The sequence below is a fragment of the Rhopilema esculentum genome, chromosome 9 (genome assembly GCF_057945365.1).
Source record: "Rhopilema esculentum isolate cy_ngs chromosome 9, ASM5794536v1, whole genome shotgun sequence".
NCBI classification, from domain to species: domain Eukaryota; kingdom Metazoa; phylum Cnidaria; class Scyphozoa; order Rhizostomeae; family Rhizostomatidae; genus Rhopilema; species Rhopilema esculentum.
Genome location: NC_142823.1, coordinates 6169060 through 6187101, shown reverse-complemented (window position 1 = coordinate 6187101; position 18042 = coordinate 6169060). Strand labels below are relative to the sequence as shown.

Here is an 18042-nt window from a genome sequence, read left to right as displayed (position 1 = left end):
TCTATTCATGGATGCTATCGACAACTGTTTTCTTCTTTGTATACTTCCGTATCACTTAACAGAGAGCCTAGCTTTTGAACTGTCCTCCATCGCTCTGTGTTTCTGTCTCCTCGAAAAATTTCTGTTTGCTCTGTTTTGCTGTTGTTTACTTTCAAATTATCTCTAAGCAGAATTTCTCCAATCTTTTCTGTGATGATATTCTTCTCCAATTCACTAGTTGTGAGGAAATCAGCGTCGTCTGCGTATATAGCTTCCTGAAGTAGAAATGTTGGAGACCAGTTACCATTTTCTTCGTGATCTTTACTGTTAATCTCATGTCTAAAATTCCTTACTTTTCGGAGTGATTCTTCAAAATAAACAGTACACCGCTGAGCGCATCACCTTGTGGTGAGCCCATATTGCTACCGAAGGGCTCTGTCTCGGCGTTGTTTATTCTCACATCTAGAGTTGTATTGCTTAATAACAACTGTATCATTCTTACTTCATCTTCGACGAGGAATTTCTTTGCAATATCAACAAGCTGTTCACGTCGGATTGTATCAAAAGCGCTTCTCATATCTATGCTAGTGATGTAAACTCTAATTTGTGATTTTTGTGTCTTTGCACTGATCCATTTGTATGCCCACACTATATCTGGAGTACTGCGACTCGGTCGATATGCTGCTTGTGAATCTGATAAGAATCGTTCTACCTTAGGTTGGATGCGATATAGAACTATGTTTGACAAGATCTTTCTCAGTATTGGGAGTAATATCACTGGTCGTAGGTTGGTGACAGGGCCTTTGGTTTTTCCAGGCTTCAGCAAGGACACAAGTATGCCGTCGCCCATTCCTAGTTCTATTTCTTTTTCAAAGGCTTCATTCAGGGTATTTTTGAAGGCTTTGGACAGGGCCAAAGGGCCATACTTTACCATTTCGGCAGATATATTGTCAATTCCTGGAGTTTTGTTGTTGTTCAGTTTATTAATTTTTCTTTTATTTGCATTAATTCAGTAAATCACTTTCTGTATCATTGCAATGTTTTAATTTTGGATGTGTAAACATGGCCTTCTCGATACAAGAAACTACACATTTCTGTTCAGGAAATAAAATTCCCCCAATCAAAACAACATCTTCCTCTGTCATTCACAACTACGTGCAATCTGAAACGAAAGGTTGCCGTTCCTTTTCTTCCCCAGCGTCTAATACTAGAGTTGTAGCATGACATCCCCCTACCTATTTTTCCCAATAAACAATAATATTTTCAATAAACAATCAGTTCTTTTAGCACAATAGTATTTTGCTAAATTTTTGTCTGAAAGATGCTTTTTAGCCCTTTCACAAGGTATAATTTCAAAAATTTTCTTCACGTCGGACCCAACCATGGTGGGTCCTCCTATCTCACTAAACTTGATTCTTAGCCCCACTGGGCTAAATTTCGTTGCACTGTCTACATCATGTACCCCCCCCCCCCCAATTAGCTTTTTTTTAGCTTAATTTTGCAAACCAACATTAAGTGAAGTGAATATAAGAAAACAATTTACGCTCACGTAGAGAAATAGATATTTCATAGGCAATGAAGTTTCAAGTTTGTTTTTATTGCTTAGAAGTTTGTCCTTGGTAAAGACCAGTGTACACTGGTAAAGCTTTCACTAGTAACCTATAGACAAATCGTTGCTACGAGGTCTGCAGGGCACCACTCAGTTTTGCAGGGCAGAAACCCTTTTCACCCCCCAAACCTATTGGCCAAGTTACGCCCCTGCCTGCTAGAGGCAGAATATGCTAATAACCGTCCATCTGGAAAGGATTCTTCTATTTTTGCACTGGCTTAAGCATTCGCGGCCTTTATCATTGTTGTCTGCAGAAAATTTAAAACCTACACTTTTCTAATCGCAAGAACTGCCACTTTTCATAGAGTACCGAAGTGATGATGTCATAAAAATATATTTTTAGTATTTCTGAATTTTGATCCCAGAACCTGAAAGAGCATCATGAAATACCTCTAAATATGCAAAGTCAGTTAAAAGCATTACGAATTGGCTAAGATATGGCCACTTGAGCACAGGCTCTTGTCCCATCAAACCTATGTAATTTTATCTTGTTTCATAACTTTATGAACCAGGCCAGAATAACAGTAACCCGTTAGCAAACTTGAAATCTTTCATCGGTCATATCTCGCCCACTTTGGAACATATCTAACTAATTTTGCATATTGAGAGGTATTTTATGCCGTTCTTTCAGATTATGTGGCCAAATTCAAGAAATTCTAAAAATAGATTTTTGATGACGTCACACTTCGGCACTCTATTATTCTTAGCAACAAGCAAATTATAACATTGAAAATTTAAAAAGTAAAACACATTTTAATTCATTTGAAAATATCTAGCCATACCGCCAGTTTCTCAAAAACGCATAAAACTTGGCTCGGCAACGTCACAAAATTGACGAATTATAAAATGCACCATTCCACTGCTGTGCGATTGCACAATGGAATTACAGAAAATGCGGGTTAGTTGTATTTGTTGCTTGTTTATCGAGCAATTTTCCGATCGCTCTCTTCAACGTTGCTTCAATTCCTTTGCCTGGAATCATTATGAGCTGGCCACTCTCCTCTCTCAAGCGAAAGTTTGGTTTTTGCTGAAACCCGAACCCAAGACTTCTGGATCTGTTTTGCACAAGAGCTGCTGTTTTGCAGGCTTTGACAAACCTTGAAACATTTCTATCGATCTATCTGGGGACATTTGGGTTTCAGAGCATTTGGGGGGTGTTGCAAAACCGGTGATTTGCCGACAAAATTGGCGTGGCAACAGATACAGGCGTGGTTCTCAAATGATTATAATTATCATTGATAAAACTCGGGAATATTTTTTCGCGAACTGCTATATTTCAGTTTTGCTCAGTGTCATAATTGCAGGGTAGCCAGCAAACCAAAAGGTCCCGGTTCAGGGTGTGGTAGATAAACTTTTTTGAGCCACACCAACTAATCCGAGAAAAGGCTAAAATATGCTCAGTTCAAATCAATTATTGACGGTTGTGGTTCTCTATTTAAATCAAGGATTCTATGTATGGAGTTAAACTCTGCACAATAACAGCAAAACAATGGTTCTATTTGTAACTCTAAGAAACTCTAAAAACAGTTTAAAATACCAATCCTAGTCTGACAATTTTTGCAATATTTTCAAGCGAAACCTAATATATATATTCGAGCCGAGAAAATAACCAAAAATTCAACCTGCATGTTCTTTTCTTTTATGTGTCATCTTTTTATTTGTCTAGGTTAGTATCTTGGCTACAATTTGAAATCTAGTGACCTACAAACTTATTCACACTAAAACATCATTGAGAAAACTTAAAACGATATAGATTCCTTAGTCTATACCAAACTTTATTATTTTAAACACGTTGTTCATTTAACAATTAGCAAACAGAAAAACTTCATTATAACTTTTAAGAATGCACCTTGCAGAGGGTTGCAGAGAAAAGAAAAACTTGAAGGGCAGCAGGGGAAGGTCTTTTACTGTTGCTTACTACTTTCAAGGAAGAAACTTTCGCGGAAAGGAATTTTTGCAGAAAGAAATTTTCACGAGAAGAAACTTGCGAGGGAAGGAACCTTTGCGTTTTTTAGCGTTTATGGCCTAAAATCGCGGATGATTGATACGCAAAACTTCCTGAAATACTAAATATGCGAAAATTTATTTTTGTGATATATCTAGAAAAATTTGCTGGTGATCCTCTCTAAAACTTTGACGAAGAATTTTTTAGTTGGACAAATTTTATATCTTTTTCGGTGATTTGCTGGTATCCTGTGGAATAAAAATAGAAGGAAACCTCAATTGAATAGAAATGTTTATCACGCAAAGTCCATTTTCTCTAAAACGCGAAAGTTTGTTTTTGCAAAGCTCCTATTTCGTTTCTTTCGCAAAGTTGATTCCAAAAATTTCCCAATTTGAGAAGCTTTCTTTCTGCGCAACTTTCTGTGGAAGGTCATTATTAGCTAAAAATATAACAATGGCGACTCTAGACAACTAACTAAAAACAACAACTCCTTGATCGCTACATACAGTTTTAAATTATTTCTCTAGGAAGTAGGACAGATTTGCCTTTGTGCGAAATTTGAAATAGAGTTTCTATATAGTTGATGTTGGTCACAGTGGGGCTCTTTGGCCTGCGCGCAGACTTCATTCTGATGTTAAGTTGTGAAGCCAGCACGCATGTTAGGGGCCTTGGCTGTGACTTTAGTTTCCAGTTTATGAAAATTATCTTCTCCACTTCAACTTTTGCAGAAAGGGCCCGTAATTTTCTTTACTTTACATGTCTGAGGGCCCGGTGGGGATCTCCACTTTGCCACCCGGGCCAGACCGCGCCTGGCCTTTAGCACGAGAGAGTTTGAGCGATCATCAAATATTCTCGTTAGGTTTATATAAATTTCAACTGTGACTGGTGCTGTCATCAACAACCGATAATATGTATTTGAAGATGGCACAATTCTCTGTCTTTCTTCTGAAAATTTGCCAGTTTCCAAGAAGTTGACGACAAAACTTCCATTTTCGAAAATTTGCCGACAAGGTTAGGGTCTGGGGGGTGTCACACCCCCTCCCACACCCCCCCCCCCCCCCCCCCCGTAGCGACGGCCCTGGGATCAAATGAAAATCTCTTTATTTTGGGCGGGTTGAAGTACAATAAAGTGTTTTGTACGAAGCAAAGTTATATAGAGAACGTGATTGTGGTTTTGTCCCATACCACCAAGAACCAAATATCAAAACACAATGGCTACAACACCGGTCGATACTCCTACACAACCGTTGACCATGGATGAGATTCTGCCATACATCGGGGAATTTGGAAAGTTTCAGATTCTTCTAGAAGTTGCATTTTGTGTTATGGTAGTTCCAGGTTCGATGCTCATACTCGTCCCGTACTTTGCGCAAGACAGTCCTCCGTGGACATGCCTTTTAAATAGTACAGTTTGTCGTCTTAATGGAACGTTTGACTCTTATAGCCGATTCTATCAACACCGATGCAATATGCCAAGGTCAGAATGGGAATTCACCAAACCAGAAGAATACTCAATAGTCACACAGGTAAATCTTAACCAGCTGATTCCTACTGAACCCTAATTCAGAGCAACTGTGTTAGTTGTTCCAAATGTAGAACAGAATAATATCATGTTTCCATTTCTTGTGTTTGTGATGGTGATGGTGAAAGAGGGTTGAAGTCCAAATTTTTTATTTGAAACCCATCAAAATCAATAGCTCTGCACTGAACATTGTGTAGCAGTTTATGCGAGTGGATAGTTTCATTCGTTCTAGAAGCAATTTCAATTTCTTTTGATGATCAAAAGCAAAGGGTGTTCCATAGAAACTGCGATCAGGCGAGATGGCATTAACTAAGTTATGATTATCATTCTATTATTGATCTAATTACAGTAGGCTGGTACATTTACATGTTAACAATACATATGCAAGATTAGATTGATACTTAGAATTGGATAAATAAGTTTTTGATACTGCAAAATTTGATGGGGTCACGAAATAGTGGAAACATAGCTAACTTAAGTACATTTCGTCAGACACTCTTCACAATTTAAACATCGAATAATGATCCAAGCAGTGACACCGTGGAAGGGAAGGAGGCTCGAGGGGCTTAGCCTTCCATGTTAAAATTGGGGGAGATGTGGGAGGGGCAGCCAAGTGTGTAGCTAGCCATATAGCAGTGGTCATCCTCTTAAATTTCATAATGTAGGTGTGGCCAACCTCTGCCACTGATGTGTTCCTTTTGAGTAAAAAAGTTTAAGGCTTGTAACTAATGAAAAAGAGTCTGATGAACCTTTGGAATGAGCTTTTCTTATTACTAAGAATTTATCTTGTTACATCACAAAATGAACTTGTGTCTTATAGCTGTGACGCTGTTTTGGTTTGTTGGTATTTTCTGTACTAGACAAAATTCTGACATAACTAAATAGAATTTTCAGGAAGCCATTAATAAACATTAGTTCAGTATAGTAGGTAAGTTAGTTTGAATCAAGAATTGTGTTGTTTTCCTAATTTCTTTCAATTTGGAGCTTAAGTTCATTTGTAAAGTAAAGGATTTCTAATGATTTTTAGATAAAACAATAGAATTTTCACAAAAGGTGTACGAGATTTTCTTGGGGTGATTTGCCCCTCGGAATAGAAATCTTTTGGTCATTATTTCCACAAATAGTATTCTTAACAATCTATGATTAAAACTATCATGATGAACTAACAACCCCAATAGAAATAACAGATGAATAAACCAAACTTGCCAATGACATTCATATGGAACATCAATTTTCATATGGAATGTAGCAAACTAAAATAGTGGACAGGCCGAGTTGCAAAAGTTTTTCTGCGAAGTTAGACTTAATTGAAATAAACCTTGCAAAATTAGTTTAGCTAAACAAAAACATTGATTAACATACATACTTGTGGTAAATATACACATGATTCCCCATATCCACATATCCACATTAGTCCTTTTTTATCATGATTTCCCTTCAATAATTTGTTGTGTTTCTTAATAGCTTGAGTGGTTTCATCTACCCAACAGAGAACCTTTAACACAAATGCAAGTATATTGGCTGTGGCTAGGGGTGTAGTCCTGGATGTGGCCTTTAGAAACTCCCTACAGCAAAGCCCCCTTTCTAACTTTTTTGGACGGGATCCCTGACCAGAAGTGTGCTGAATGTTTATACCCAGGTGTTGATTGAAAGTAACGTGAGAAGAAAAAGGACCCTGTTTTTTTGTATTTTACCAATCAGCGATTAGATTGACATTTTGATTGACAAGTCACTATCTTGATTGGTGAATAAACCGGCAATAATTTCCATTCAATTTCATGAGATTATTTCGTAGCCAATCAATCGTGGCAGAGGTATCATAGGTTAAGCCTTCTGATAATGCATTAGTGCTTGCGGTCCTATAAATGAACGATGGTGTCATCTGCACAGTGGCATATTATATGGTCTCTAACAAAGATAAACGTTTACTCGTTTATCTAGACATTGAACAAAACTGACCCTTGTAGAGATCCTTGAGGTACACCCAAAGGTGGTCTCTTTCCTTGTGGTACACTCAAAGGAGCTTTAGTATCCATCTACTTCTGCTCGCTGTTTTTCTCATGATAGCGACTATGAGTAATATTCAGCGCTTTCTTGTGAAACCATATCCACCAAGTTTGGCAATTAACAGATCACGATTTATACAGGTACAGTTTCCAGTTTTCAATTATTCGCAAGAGAGCGTGCTTGGTGCTGCAGTTCTCTATAAAGCTGCCTGATAAGAGGTTAAGAAAGCAGTAAGCGAATGGCTTCATTTCAGCTTCTGCTATCCCCTCATATACTTTTGAAATGAATGGTGGTAGTGTGATTGGCCTATTGGCCTATATCAGAGAGGGTGTCACTCTTCGTGAAAATTGAAGTAATGTCGAGAAGTACTGCCAACCATGAGTACAAAATGGACATGTAACTTGGGGTCAAACTAAAGATGTTGCAAATAAGCTTTTTTGTTTTGTAAAAAGTGAGATCATTCTGGATCAGGTCTTCGCTATACATTATAGAAGAATGACAAAAAGCCTGAGCGCAGTTGCGAATTAAAGGGGGGGGGGGCAACTAGGGGGAACTTGAAGCAAGTCTGGCACCTCACTTTGGAAATTGTGAGCCTCTTTTGAAGAATGAGAATCACGTGAAAATGTTACTGAGAATTGTAGGTTAATTTACTTCAAGGATTACCTCAAAGTATACAAAATAAACTGCAATTATTCCCTGACAAGGAGAATAGAGAGCCTTCTGCCAGTAGGTAGGGTCTGAAATTGTTCTATACAGCCTACATTCGTCAACAATTTCTGAAAACTTTCAGCGCCCAAACTACCAACTGCCCCTCCTTCAAATTTGCGCTGGATCCGTGCCCGAGCGAATGAAAAATTGAATGATTTTACGCAAGTTGACCTTTTGAACAATATTATTTGTGGAAAGGTTTAACTTTCATACATATCAATAACAAATGAAATTATTGCTGCAGGTCCACGGTGGTCTAGGTAACCTTTACCCGCCCTCACTCATTTCTGTTGGCCAAGCAGCAATGAATGATAAGTACCATTATGAAAGCTACGATCCTCCGGATTAACTCAGGTTAAACAAGGTCTAGCCAGCAGTACTCTAAAGAACCCGTTTACGCTGAACAATATCTGAACCAGAAAGGTGAGGGCCAATTAAGCCCCTCTCTCATGTTTTTATGCAAACATGAATTTTGAGCAGTGATGCTATTGTTCACAGTTGCCGTGGCAATAAAAGAGTTCTCTTTAGACAACGTCAAATGATTGGCTACATTGTCAAATATAATTATTACAATGTTAAAATTCAAAAACTATCCTTAGAAATTGCCAACGTAAGCAGAGTAATATTTTACTTACTAAATAATATTTGATTTGTTTTGATTCATCCTGAATTTCTCAGTGGGATATAGCAAAAAATTACCAAGATTTATGATGTCATTATGAAGTCAATTGAGATGAAAATTTTCCATTTTAGTAGAAGGATATAATCATATATAAATCTTAACCCACTACTACTAACCAGTCTGGAGAAATGATGAAGGAGGGCTAAATTAGCCTGAGGATGCTCAAAAAAGCTTGGCCCAGATAGGGTTAACCGAAAATGCTGGCACTTACAAACAAGGTTTTACTCTATACTTCAAATTTAAAATGAACATTTATTTCAGTTCGATCTGTACTGTGACACTGAGATGTACAGTTACTTGGCCACATCTTCAGTTTTTATCAGCTGGGCATTTGGAGGAGTCATTCTTGGTTGGGTGTCAGATAGGTAAGTAATTGGAAAACTGAATCATTTTTGGTCCACAATGAATCTGATGATCTATTGATTGTAATGAAATGTATGGAAACCTCAGCGGTTTTACGATGTCTGTTTTTTTTCTAACGACCCATTTTCTCGTGCTTGATAAGCGTAGAAAATTTTTGAAGAGAAGGAAATCCTGTGGCAATATAAGGTGTGCCAAATTATTCTCTTAAGCGTGTCCCCAAAAGAAGGAGTGGCCCAGCCATTCAGTCCTATTGTTTTATTCTTTGTTTCCAATACTGCACCAGCCCTTTTCATTATCGCTGTCAATGTTGAACATTTTGCTTAAAACTTGGATCTTGTTTTTAGGTATGGTAGAAGAATCAATATGCTGATATCGACAACTTTTATCCTTTTGTTTGGGTTCATCAGCTCGTTCTCTCCAAATATTTGGTTCTACATTTTTGCACGAGCAGTGTTTGGGTTTTTCACACCTGGAACTTATGTACAGTCAATCGTTCTAATTTCAGAATTTGTAGGCCCAAAATGGCGTCCATTTGCAGGTATAGCAATTTCGCTATTATATGCAGTAGGCGTTGTCATCCTTGGTGTTATAGCCATCTTCGTTCAGACGTGGAAAACACTGATGATAGTCATCACAGCTCCATATTTTTTCATCTTGCTGTTTTTCTTGTAAGTTTAATCCATGAAATTTTCTTATTCATTGTCAGGGATCCTTCTTTTTCTTGTCCGTGTGGATTAGCACAATATTAAGCTTAGGGCTAAAGCAAAGATAGGAAGTGCATTGCCGATCTCTGTTAGAGTACTAAGTTTGATGTTTGAAGTTCCAACGACCATTTTTTGTATTGGTTTTCTATTTTGATTTTAGGGTGTACGCAGTTCATATATATTAAACCTGGAATAGGACTGGGCCACTTTTCAGTTTAAGAACAAAAGCTTAGTTCAGTACGTAGATTAGAGAGAGAACAACTGAAATCAAATTTGTCTTATAGCAACGGAATACATTTATATATATATATCTTCTTGATAATTCGGATAGTAAAACCAAAGACTAGGGAAGGAAGGAAAGGGTTCCATTTCTACTAAGATACCATCCAGCAATCAAGGCACAACAATCGTGCAAAATATGATACCAGCATGAAACTTCACAACTTATTTACTTTAAGGTGTATAATAAAATGCAGACTCAAGCCGAAAAAGTCCGCTTGAAGCTATTTTTAGAACATTCAATTTGGTTCCAGTCCTCAAAATGAACTAAGTCACTTACGAGCGATTTAATTCAACTCAACTCAGCGGAAAGGTAGAAACTGAGGAGCCTAGTTGAAAACAGTAGAGTCTGCACGCAAGCTACATGAAACAACAAAGCCACACCAAGACTGTTTAATCAAGACTCGTTCAGTTTTAAATAATATCTTTTGATTACTATACAAAGAAACTGGCTGAAGATAAGAACGGAGAGTTGTGGAACAATATTTTTTGAAGGTTTCTTGAAAAACCTGTGTTGACTGCGTTATTTTTTGCCTCAGCTGTTTTTGCATGGCCAGTCAATATTGGATAGACTATCAGACTGTTAATTCTCATAGACTATCCTTAATTTCTTGCAAGGGCCATTCCCGAATCAGCTAGATGGCTTCACGTAAATGGAAGAAATGACGAGGCTCTTGCAATCTTTCGAAAGATCGCTAAGTGTAATGGAAAGGAGCTACCAGAAGTTCAACTGAAGAAGATTGAAGAGGACTGTTCCACCGGAATAAAACATTATCTTTACCTATTCAAGCCTGCAAAAATCGCAACAAGGAGCTTGATCCAAGGATATACATGGCGAGTAAATACTTGTTTGTGATTGTGCAAGATAGAGTGGAGTCGTTGGTAGATATAATAACTGTTGACAGATGGTGATTGATGATGGGGTTTGTCACTAATTATCAGAGAGAGACAGACACAGTTTAGCCAAGTTTACAAAACGCGAAGGAAGATTTCAGTGCGGGTCAATTCTTTTGAAATGTGGAAAAGTTTGTTAGTTAGCCAATTAGCTAAGGGATCTTGTGTGATTGTGTACGTGAAGAAGAAGTAATTCACCACTGCAGTTTTCACCACTGCTTTTTAGGATGGTGTGTTCCTTGGTGTTCTTTGGAGTTTCATTTGGCGCCGGTGACTTAAGCGGCCACATACACAGGGACTACATCATTACCAGCTTATTTGACATACCGGCTGCTATTCTTGCAATATACCTTTGCAACAAGTGAGTTCTATGCCTTGTTTTTTTTAAGGGGGGGACGTAGTATTGAAACCTTGTACTTATAATCTGTAGACAGCAGTAGGTCTAATGATGATCCCTGAGTAACGCACTAAACGTGAACGTACCTTATCTTCCAGAATTGGAAGAAAGAAGACAACGATTATTCCCATTTTTATTGCCGGGATATCCTGCATTGCTGTATCCTTGATTCCAAAAAAATCAGGGAGCAAACCATCGGGTAAGTTTTTCACAAAGATTTTCAAGCTGCAGCCATTCTCATACTTAGTTTGCCTCTATAAATATATAAAATGAAAGTGTACAATTCCAGATCGGGTAAAAGAGAACTGAGGCACTCATTTGAATCATAACATATTCGATTTGAAAGAAACTCATATATTAATTCCAAAAGTGATATCACTTTCTCAATGATCTTTTTTAATGTTGTCAAGGTACTATTTTGCAAATATTGTCTGTATTCGTTCTAATTTTCATGTGATGTCCTTGTTCAAATTCTAAGAAAATATTTAAGAAATACAAAATCCGTTCGCTTTCGTACCAGAGTCAAAACTGGTTAGGGTAGCACAGCAAAGTTGTCTTGATTGCACTTCGCTAGTGTAAACGAAAAGGTGTGCAGAGAACGTTTTTTACGTTGAAGCTTGCAAGGAACAATGCAAATGGGGATTAAGTCGCTTCTTTGAGCAAAACATTCTAACATAGCAAAGAAGCATCTTAGGTACTTTCTAGCAGTGTCCTCTTTATGTCTAATGGGTTTAAAATCATGCTCACACCTCGAGAAGTGCTTCATCTTCCATGACTTAAATTAGAAGAGTTCTGCACCATTCAGGACTTCTAATACGTCCGGCCTTATATTAGCTTCCAGTACTGCACCATTAAAGACATCGTCAACATCCACTAATTGAAAACATCACCTCACTTTCTAAAGTCAACACATGTTCTGGGAAAAATCAACCATTTTCATGCAAAACTAAATGATTCTGATACGATTGATTCGTACATGGATTGACATATTTTTTTCATCCAGAACTTGTTGGTCTTCGAGTTTTCTTTGGAGTGCTTGGAAGGTTTTGCATCACGTTGTCGTATGATGCCATTTACATATGGTCGACCGAAATGTACCCGACTTGCGTAAGGTAAGATTAATTAAAAAAATCAATCCTGTTAGGCAAAAATTTCAGCAAAAATAGCGAAAACTCATTGAAAGTCACTGAGTTTCCCGATTACTTAACAAATTGGAAAAAGGTAAATAGAAGATTGGAGACGAATATCAATATATAAAAAATACCAGTTAAACAAGTCGAAGTGTATTAGTATAGGTGCCTTATTATTTTAATAAATTATTTTAGATTCGACTTGGACTTTGATCAATTATATATTAATATATAGAAATTTGTCTTTTGATACTTCCGTAGCACAGTGCTCAATACGTTAGCACGTAGAGCGTGATATATCATAGATTGAAGAAAGTAAAACTACATGGTTTATCTCTACAAGCCTGTTTCGTGAGTAACTCACTCTTCAGGAAATGTTCCCCTGAACATCATGTCAGTCTCCTGAAGAGTGAGTTACTCACGAAACAGGCTTGTAGAGATAAACCATCTAGTTTTACTTTCTTCAATCTATGATATATATTAATATATATATATACATATATATTTATATATTAAAAATATATATTTATATATTTATATATATATATATTACATATATATTGATATATATATATATACTACATATATATACATTTATACATATAAATATATTACATCTCCGGCTGGGCCTAAAAAAACTTTACTTGTGTCGTTAAATTAGCTATTATTATCTTTGCTTGTAAAATGTGCTATTTTTGTTCTATTGCTTTGGATTCCTTATTATACGCTCCAAATATAAATGAAGGTTATTGTGAAGGAGCATATCGCGAAACGTTAATCAAGTCGCGAAACGTTTTTTAGTGATCATCTATTTAAAGTTTTAAAAAACACTATAGTCTAGAGCTTTTGAACACATACACAATATATACAATTGGGCAGCACCCTTGTGGAAATAATTTCCCTCTGTCAACCTTGGCCTACTGAATTTATAAAGCAAAGAATTCAAATACCTTCAATATATGAATTCCTTGACAGGAGTGCAGCCATGGGCTACTTGCAAATCTTTGCCCATATTGGTTCTTCACTAGCACCCTGGGTGGCAAAATGGCTCGTCGCCTTCCACGTGGTTCTACCGTTTTCAATAATGGGCGGTTTAGCTGTCATAAGTGCGATTTTGTTGTTGAGGCTGCCTGAGACGGCTAATAAGGAAACATTGGAAACACTTGCTGATCAATTTGAAATGAAGGGCAGCCACGTAAAGGAGGTAGATCTAAAAGAAGAGAAGGAAAACGTTACTGAGATAAAAGACCTAACTGCATGATATTTTCTACCCTCCATCAGCAAGGACAAGCAAAATACTGCAATTTTATAATCAAACCAAACCCAATACACATGCTTTTTACTTTACAAAGAACCTTGCTAGAGGCCTAGTTCTCGAAATTCCTCATCTTTAGATTTTTTGATCGAATTGTAGTACTAAAAGTTCCTTAATAGTTCCTTAATTTACGAAAATTGCTCATCCTCCATTACAATTCTGTGTTAGTGTCGCTAGATTCTTAACTGTAGAAACGGCTTCCTAACTTGATTGTTTGTAAGAATAATAAATTCCAAAGATGAGAAGCTCCTTAGGTTGTTTGTCTTTAATTTTTTAATTTTTAAAAGGTTCTTTAATTTTTTCTGCCTACTACATGCAGGTTTTTTATAAAGAAGTTCCTTATAAAAAGACTTCTAAACCCCCACCCCTTCCCCCCAACCTCTAAAAAAGGAAGCATTGCAGTGACCATTGTCGAATGTAATCATGTCCTCCATTTTATCATAGCCATCAACACCTTCCATCGTCTCCGTACAAACAGCAAGGTAATCTACAACACTTCTGTAACATCTCCTCGTTTTATGTGTATACGCCCTTTATTGTAGTTAGTTAGTTTTCATTTCGCTGGTGAAAAGAAGCACAAAAACATAGCAGATTTGTTTTCATTGTATCGATGGCCTAAGGCAGCATAAACCAAAAATCAAGATCATAAAATTAAAGATAAAGATTGGTGAGATCGTTCGTTTACAACTCTTTTATTAAGAGTTCTGTATATCATGTGCAACCACAATAAGAGCTATTAACGCATTACTGAATTTACCCTGGGTACCAGAGCCACAAACTTTCGAGCGCGGAAACAGAGTGCCAAGCAGAGAAGCGGAGGAGCGTTTGTATGGTGAGTTCCACCAAATGGGTTGATCAATAACTTTCAAATATAAAATTCTGAATGAAATTGATTGGTGAGACAAAATTGAAAGGAGCATACTATGCTTTAATGAGCGTTGTTGAAATGTCGTTCTTCCAGACTTTTAGCCGAGCATTCTTGTTTTGCTTAATTCTTCAATGATGCTCAGACATTTCAGAAAATTGATTTGGTCAAAATTAATTCAGAAAATAGGATGAGATGTGCATTTTATAGTCAAGCATTAATTGGGTACAAGTACAAAATTTGACATGGTGAAAATGATGAGATGCAGAACAACTTCAAAAACGCCCCAAAAAGCTATTTTAGACAATGCATATTAGTCCCACACAATGCATCCTGCTCCACGCACAATGCATCCTGCTCCACACACAATGCATCCTGATCCACGCACAATGCATCCTGCTCCACGCACAATGCATCCTGCTCAACACACAATGCATCCTGCTCCACGCACAATGCATCCTGCTCCACGCACGATGCATCATGCTCCACGCACAATGCATCCTGCTCCACCCACAATGCATCCTGCTCCACGCACAATGCATCCTGCTCCACGCACAATGCATCCTGGACCACACACAATGCATCCTGCTCCACGCACGATGCATCATGCTCCACGCACAATGCAAGAACACGTTTTTCGACAGGTACCACAAAAAGCGTCCCTCGATTCAGAATATGCTAATAACCGTCCATCTAGATAAGGTTTCTACAGTTTTTGCACTGGCTTAAACATTCGAAGCCTTTATCATTCTTTTCTGTAGAAAATTTAAAACCTACACTTTTCTAATCGCAAGAACTACCACTTTTCATAGAGTACCGAAGTGATGATGTCATAAAAATATATTTTTAGAATTTCTGAATTTTTATCGCAGAACCTGAAAGACCATCAGGAAATACCTCTAAATATGCAAAATCAGTTAAAGGCATTACGAATTGGTTGAGATATGGCCACTTGAGCACAGGCTCTTGCCCTATCAAACCTCTGTAATTTGATCTTTTTTCATAACTTTATGAACCAGGCCAGAATAACAGTAACCCGTTAGCAAACTTGAAATCTTTCATCGGTCATATCTCGCCCACTTTGGAACATATCTAACTAATTTTGCATATTGAGAGGTATTTTATGCCGTTCTTTCAGATTATGTGGCCAAATTTAAGAAATTCTAAAAATTGGTTTTTTGATGACGTCACACTTCGGTACTCTATTGTTCTTAGCAACAAAAAAATTACATCATTGAAATTTTACAAAATTGAAACACATTTTTGTTCAGTTGGAAATATTTCGCCATACCGACAGTTTCTCAAGATCGCATAAAACTTGTCTCGGCAAGGTAAAAAAAGACGAATTATAAAATGCACCATTCCACTGCTATGCGACTGCACAGTGGAATTACAGAAGATGCGGGTTAGTTGTATTTGTTGCTTGTTTATCGAGCAATTTCCCAATCGCTCTTTTCAACGTTGCTTCAATCCTTTGCCTGGAATCATTGTGAGCTGGCCACTCTCCTCAAACATTTTCAGGTTATAAGCTTTGGAAATCAGACAAAAATCTCTTTATTTTAAACTGGTTTAAGTACAATAAAGTGTTTTGTACAAAGCAAAGTTATATAGAGAACGTCATTGTGGTTTTGTCCTACACCACCAAGAACCGCATATCAAAACACAATGGCTACAACACCGGTCGATACTATTACACAACCGTTGACCATGGATGAGATTCTGCCATACATCGGAGAATTTGGAAAGTTTCAGATTCTTCTAGAAGTTGCATTTTGTGTTATGGCAATTCCAGGTTCGATGCTCATACTCGTCCCGTACTTTGCGCAAGACAGTCCTCCATGGACATGCGTTTCAAATAGTACAGTTTGCCGTCTTAATGGAACGTTTGATTCTTATAGCTGATTCTATCAATACCGATGCAATATGCCGAGGTCAGAATGGGAATTCACAAAGCCAAAAGAATACTCAATAGTCACACAGGTAAATCTTAACCAGCTCATTCCTACTGAACCCTAATTCAGGGCAACTGTGTTAGTTGTTCCAAATGTAGAACAGAAAAATATCATGTTCCCATTTCTTGTGTTGGTGAAAGGGGGTTGATGTCCGAATTCTTGATTTGAACCCCATCAAAATCAACAACACAGCACTGAACATTGTGTATCAGTTTATGCGACTGAACAGTTTCATTCGTTCTAGAAGCAATTTCAATTTCTTTTGGTGATCCAAAGGTTCCATGGACCATGCGATCAGGCGAGATGGCATTAACTAAGTTATGATTATCATTCTATTATTGATTTATTTACAGTGGGCTGGTACATTTACATGTTAACAATACATACACAAGATTAGATTGATGCTTAAAATTGGATAAATAAGTTTTTGGTATTGCAAAAATAATCTGATGAGCCTTTGGGATGAGCTTTTCCTGTTACTTAGCAATTACCTCGTTACACCACGAAATGAACTTGTTTTGGTTTGTTGGTATTTTCTGTACTAGACAAAATTCTGACAATAACCAAAAAGAATTTTCAGGAAGACATTAAAAACATTAGTTCAGTATAGTAGGCAAGTTAGTTTTAATCAAGAATTGTATTGTTTTCCTAATTTCTTTCAATTTGGAGGCTTAAGTTCATTTGTAAAGTTTAGAGATAAGCTCAAATTTGTAAATGAAACAATTAATCACATGAAACTGAATGGAGAATCATTTGGTCATCATTTCCACGAATAGTATTGTTAACAATTTATGACTAAAACCATCATGATTAACTAACAACCCTAATAGAACTGATAGATAAATAAAACAAATGGGCCAATGAATATATAATGTCAATTTTGATGTGAAATATAAAAAACTAAAATAATGGATAGCACTAGTTGCAAAACTTTTTCTGCAAAGTCAGACTTAATTGAAATAAACCTTGCAAAATTAGTTTAGCTAAACAGAAGCATTGATGTTTTCACATCCTTGTGGTAAATATACACATAATTGGATATTTCATACAATCTCTAGCAAACAAGGGTTTATAATGAAAGGAGGAGTGCGCTTCTCCTTAATAAGCCAGTATATATTTGATTGAGCGATTTTCTTATTTTAAAAGTGTGAATTAACCCTTTTTTCTCGTGATTTTCCTTCAATAAGCGATTTCCTATCAATCTTGCGGTGTTTTTTAACAGCTTGAGTGGTTTCATCTACCCAACAGCGAACCTTAACACAAATGCAAGTATATTGGTTGTGGCTATAGGCGTAGTCCTGGGTGTGACTTTTAGAAACTCCCTACAGCACAGCCCCTTTCTAACTTTTTTGGACGGGACCCCTGATCAGAAGTGTGCTGAATGTTTTTACCCAGGTGATGGCAGGGCTGATGATCGCTCGAACTATAGGCCAATATCGGTCTTACCGGTTGTCTCCAGGTTTTTCGAAAAACTCATCTTTGATCAATTTTACAAGTACCTCGATTCTAACAAACATCTGTACTCAGATCAGTACGGCTTTGGACATATCCATTCAGTTGTTTCCTGTTTGCTTAAATGTACAAATGATTGGAACTTCAATATAGATCGGGGTAAATATACTGCAATGATTTTCATCAATTAAAAGTAAGCATTTGACACCGTAGACCATAAAATTCTCCTTGATAAAATG

At 37.1% G+C, this 18042-nt stretch overlaps 1 protein-coding gene across 10 annotated transcripts in view; it reads left to right on the top strand.

The window, feature by feature from the left end:
- The window catches only part of LOC135688956 (uncharacterized), a 109026-nt gene that overhangs the window by 62724 nt on the left and 28260 nt on the right, over positions 1-18042 (top strand). For 7 of the 10 annotated variants that reach the window (XM_089110028.1, XM_089110025.1, XM_089110029.1 and 4 more), the window contains 6 exons: positions 8714-8817; positions 9160-9483; positions 10417-10632; positions 10919-11053; positions 11188-11288; positions 12093-12201. The exons of 1 other annotated variant lie outside the window; for it this stretch is intronic. In XM_089110028.1, coding sequence (XP_088966154.1) covers positions 8714-8817; positions 9160-9483; positions 10417-10632; positions 10919-11053; positions 11188-11288; positions 12093-12201 — 989 coding nt within the window. Of the gene's footprint in view, positions 1-8713; positions 8818-9159; positions 9484-10416; positions 10633-10918; positions 11054-11187; positions 11289-12092; positions 12202-13194; positions 14088-18042 lie in introns of those variants that run through there. 2 more of the 10 variants (XM_089110031.1, XM_089110023.1) reach the window with 2 other exon arrangements.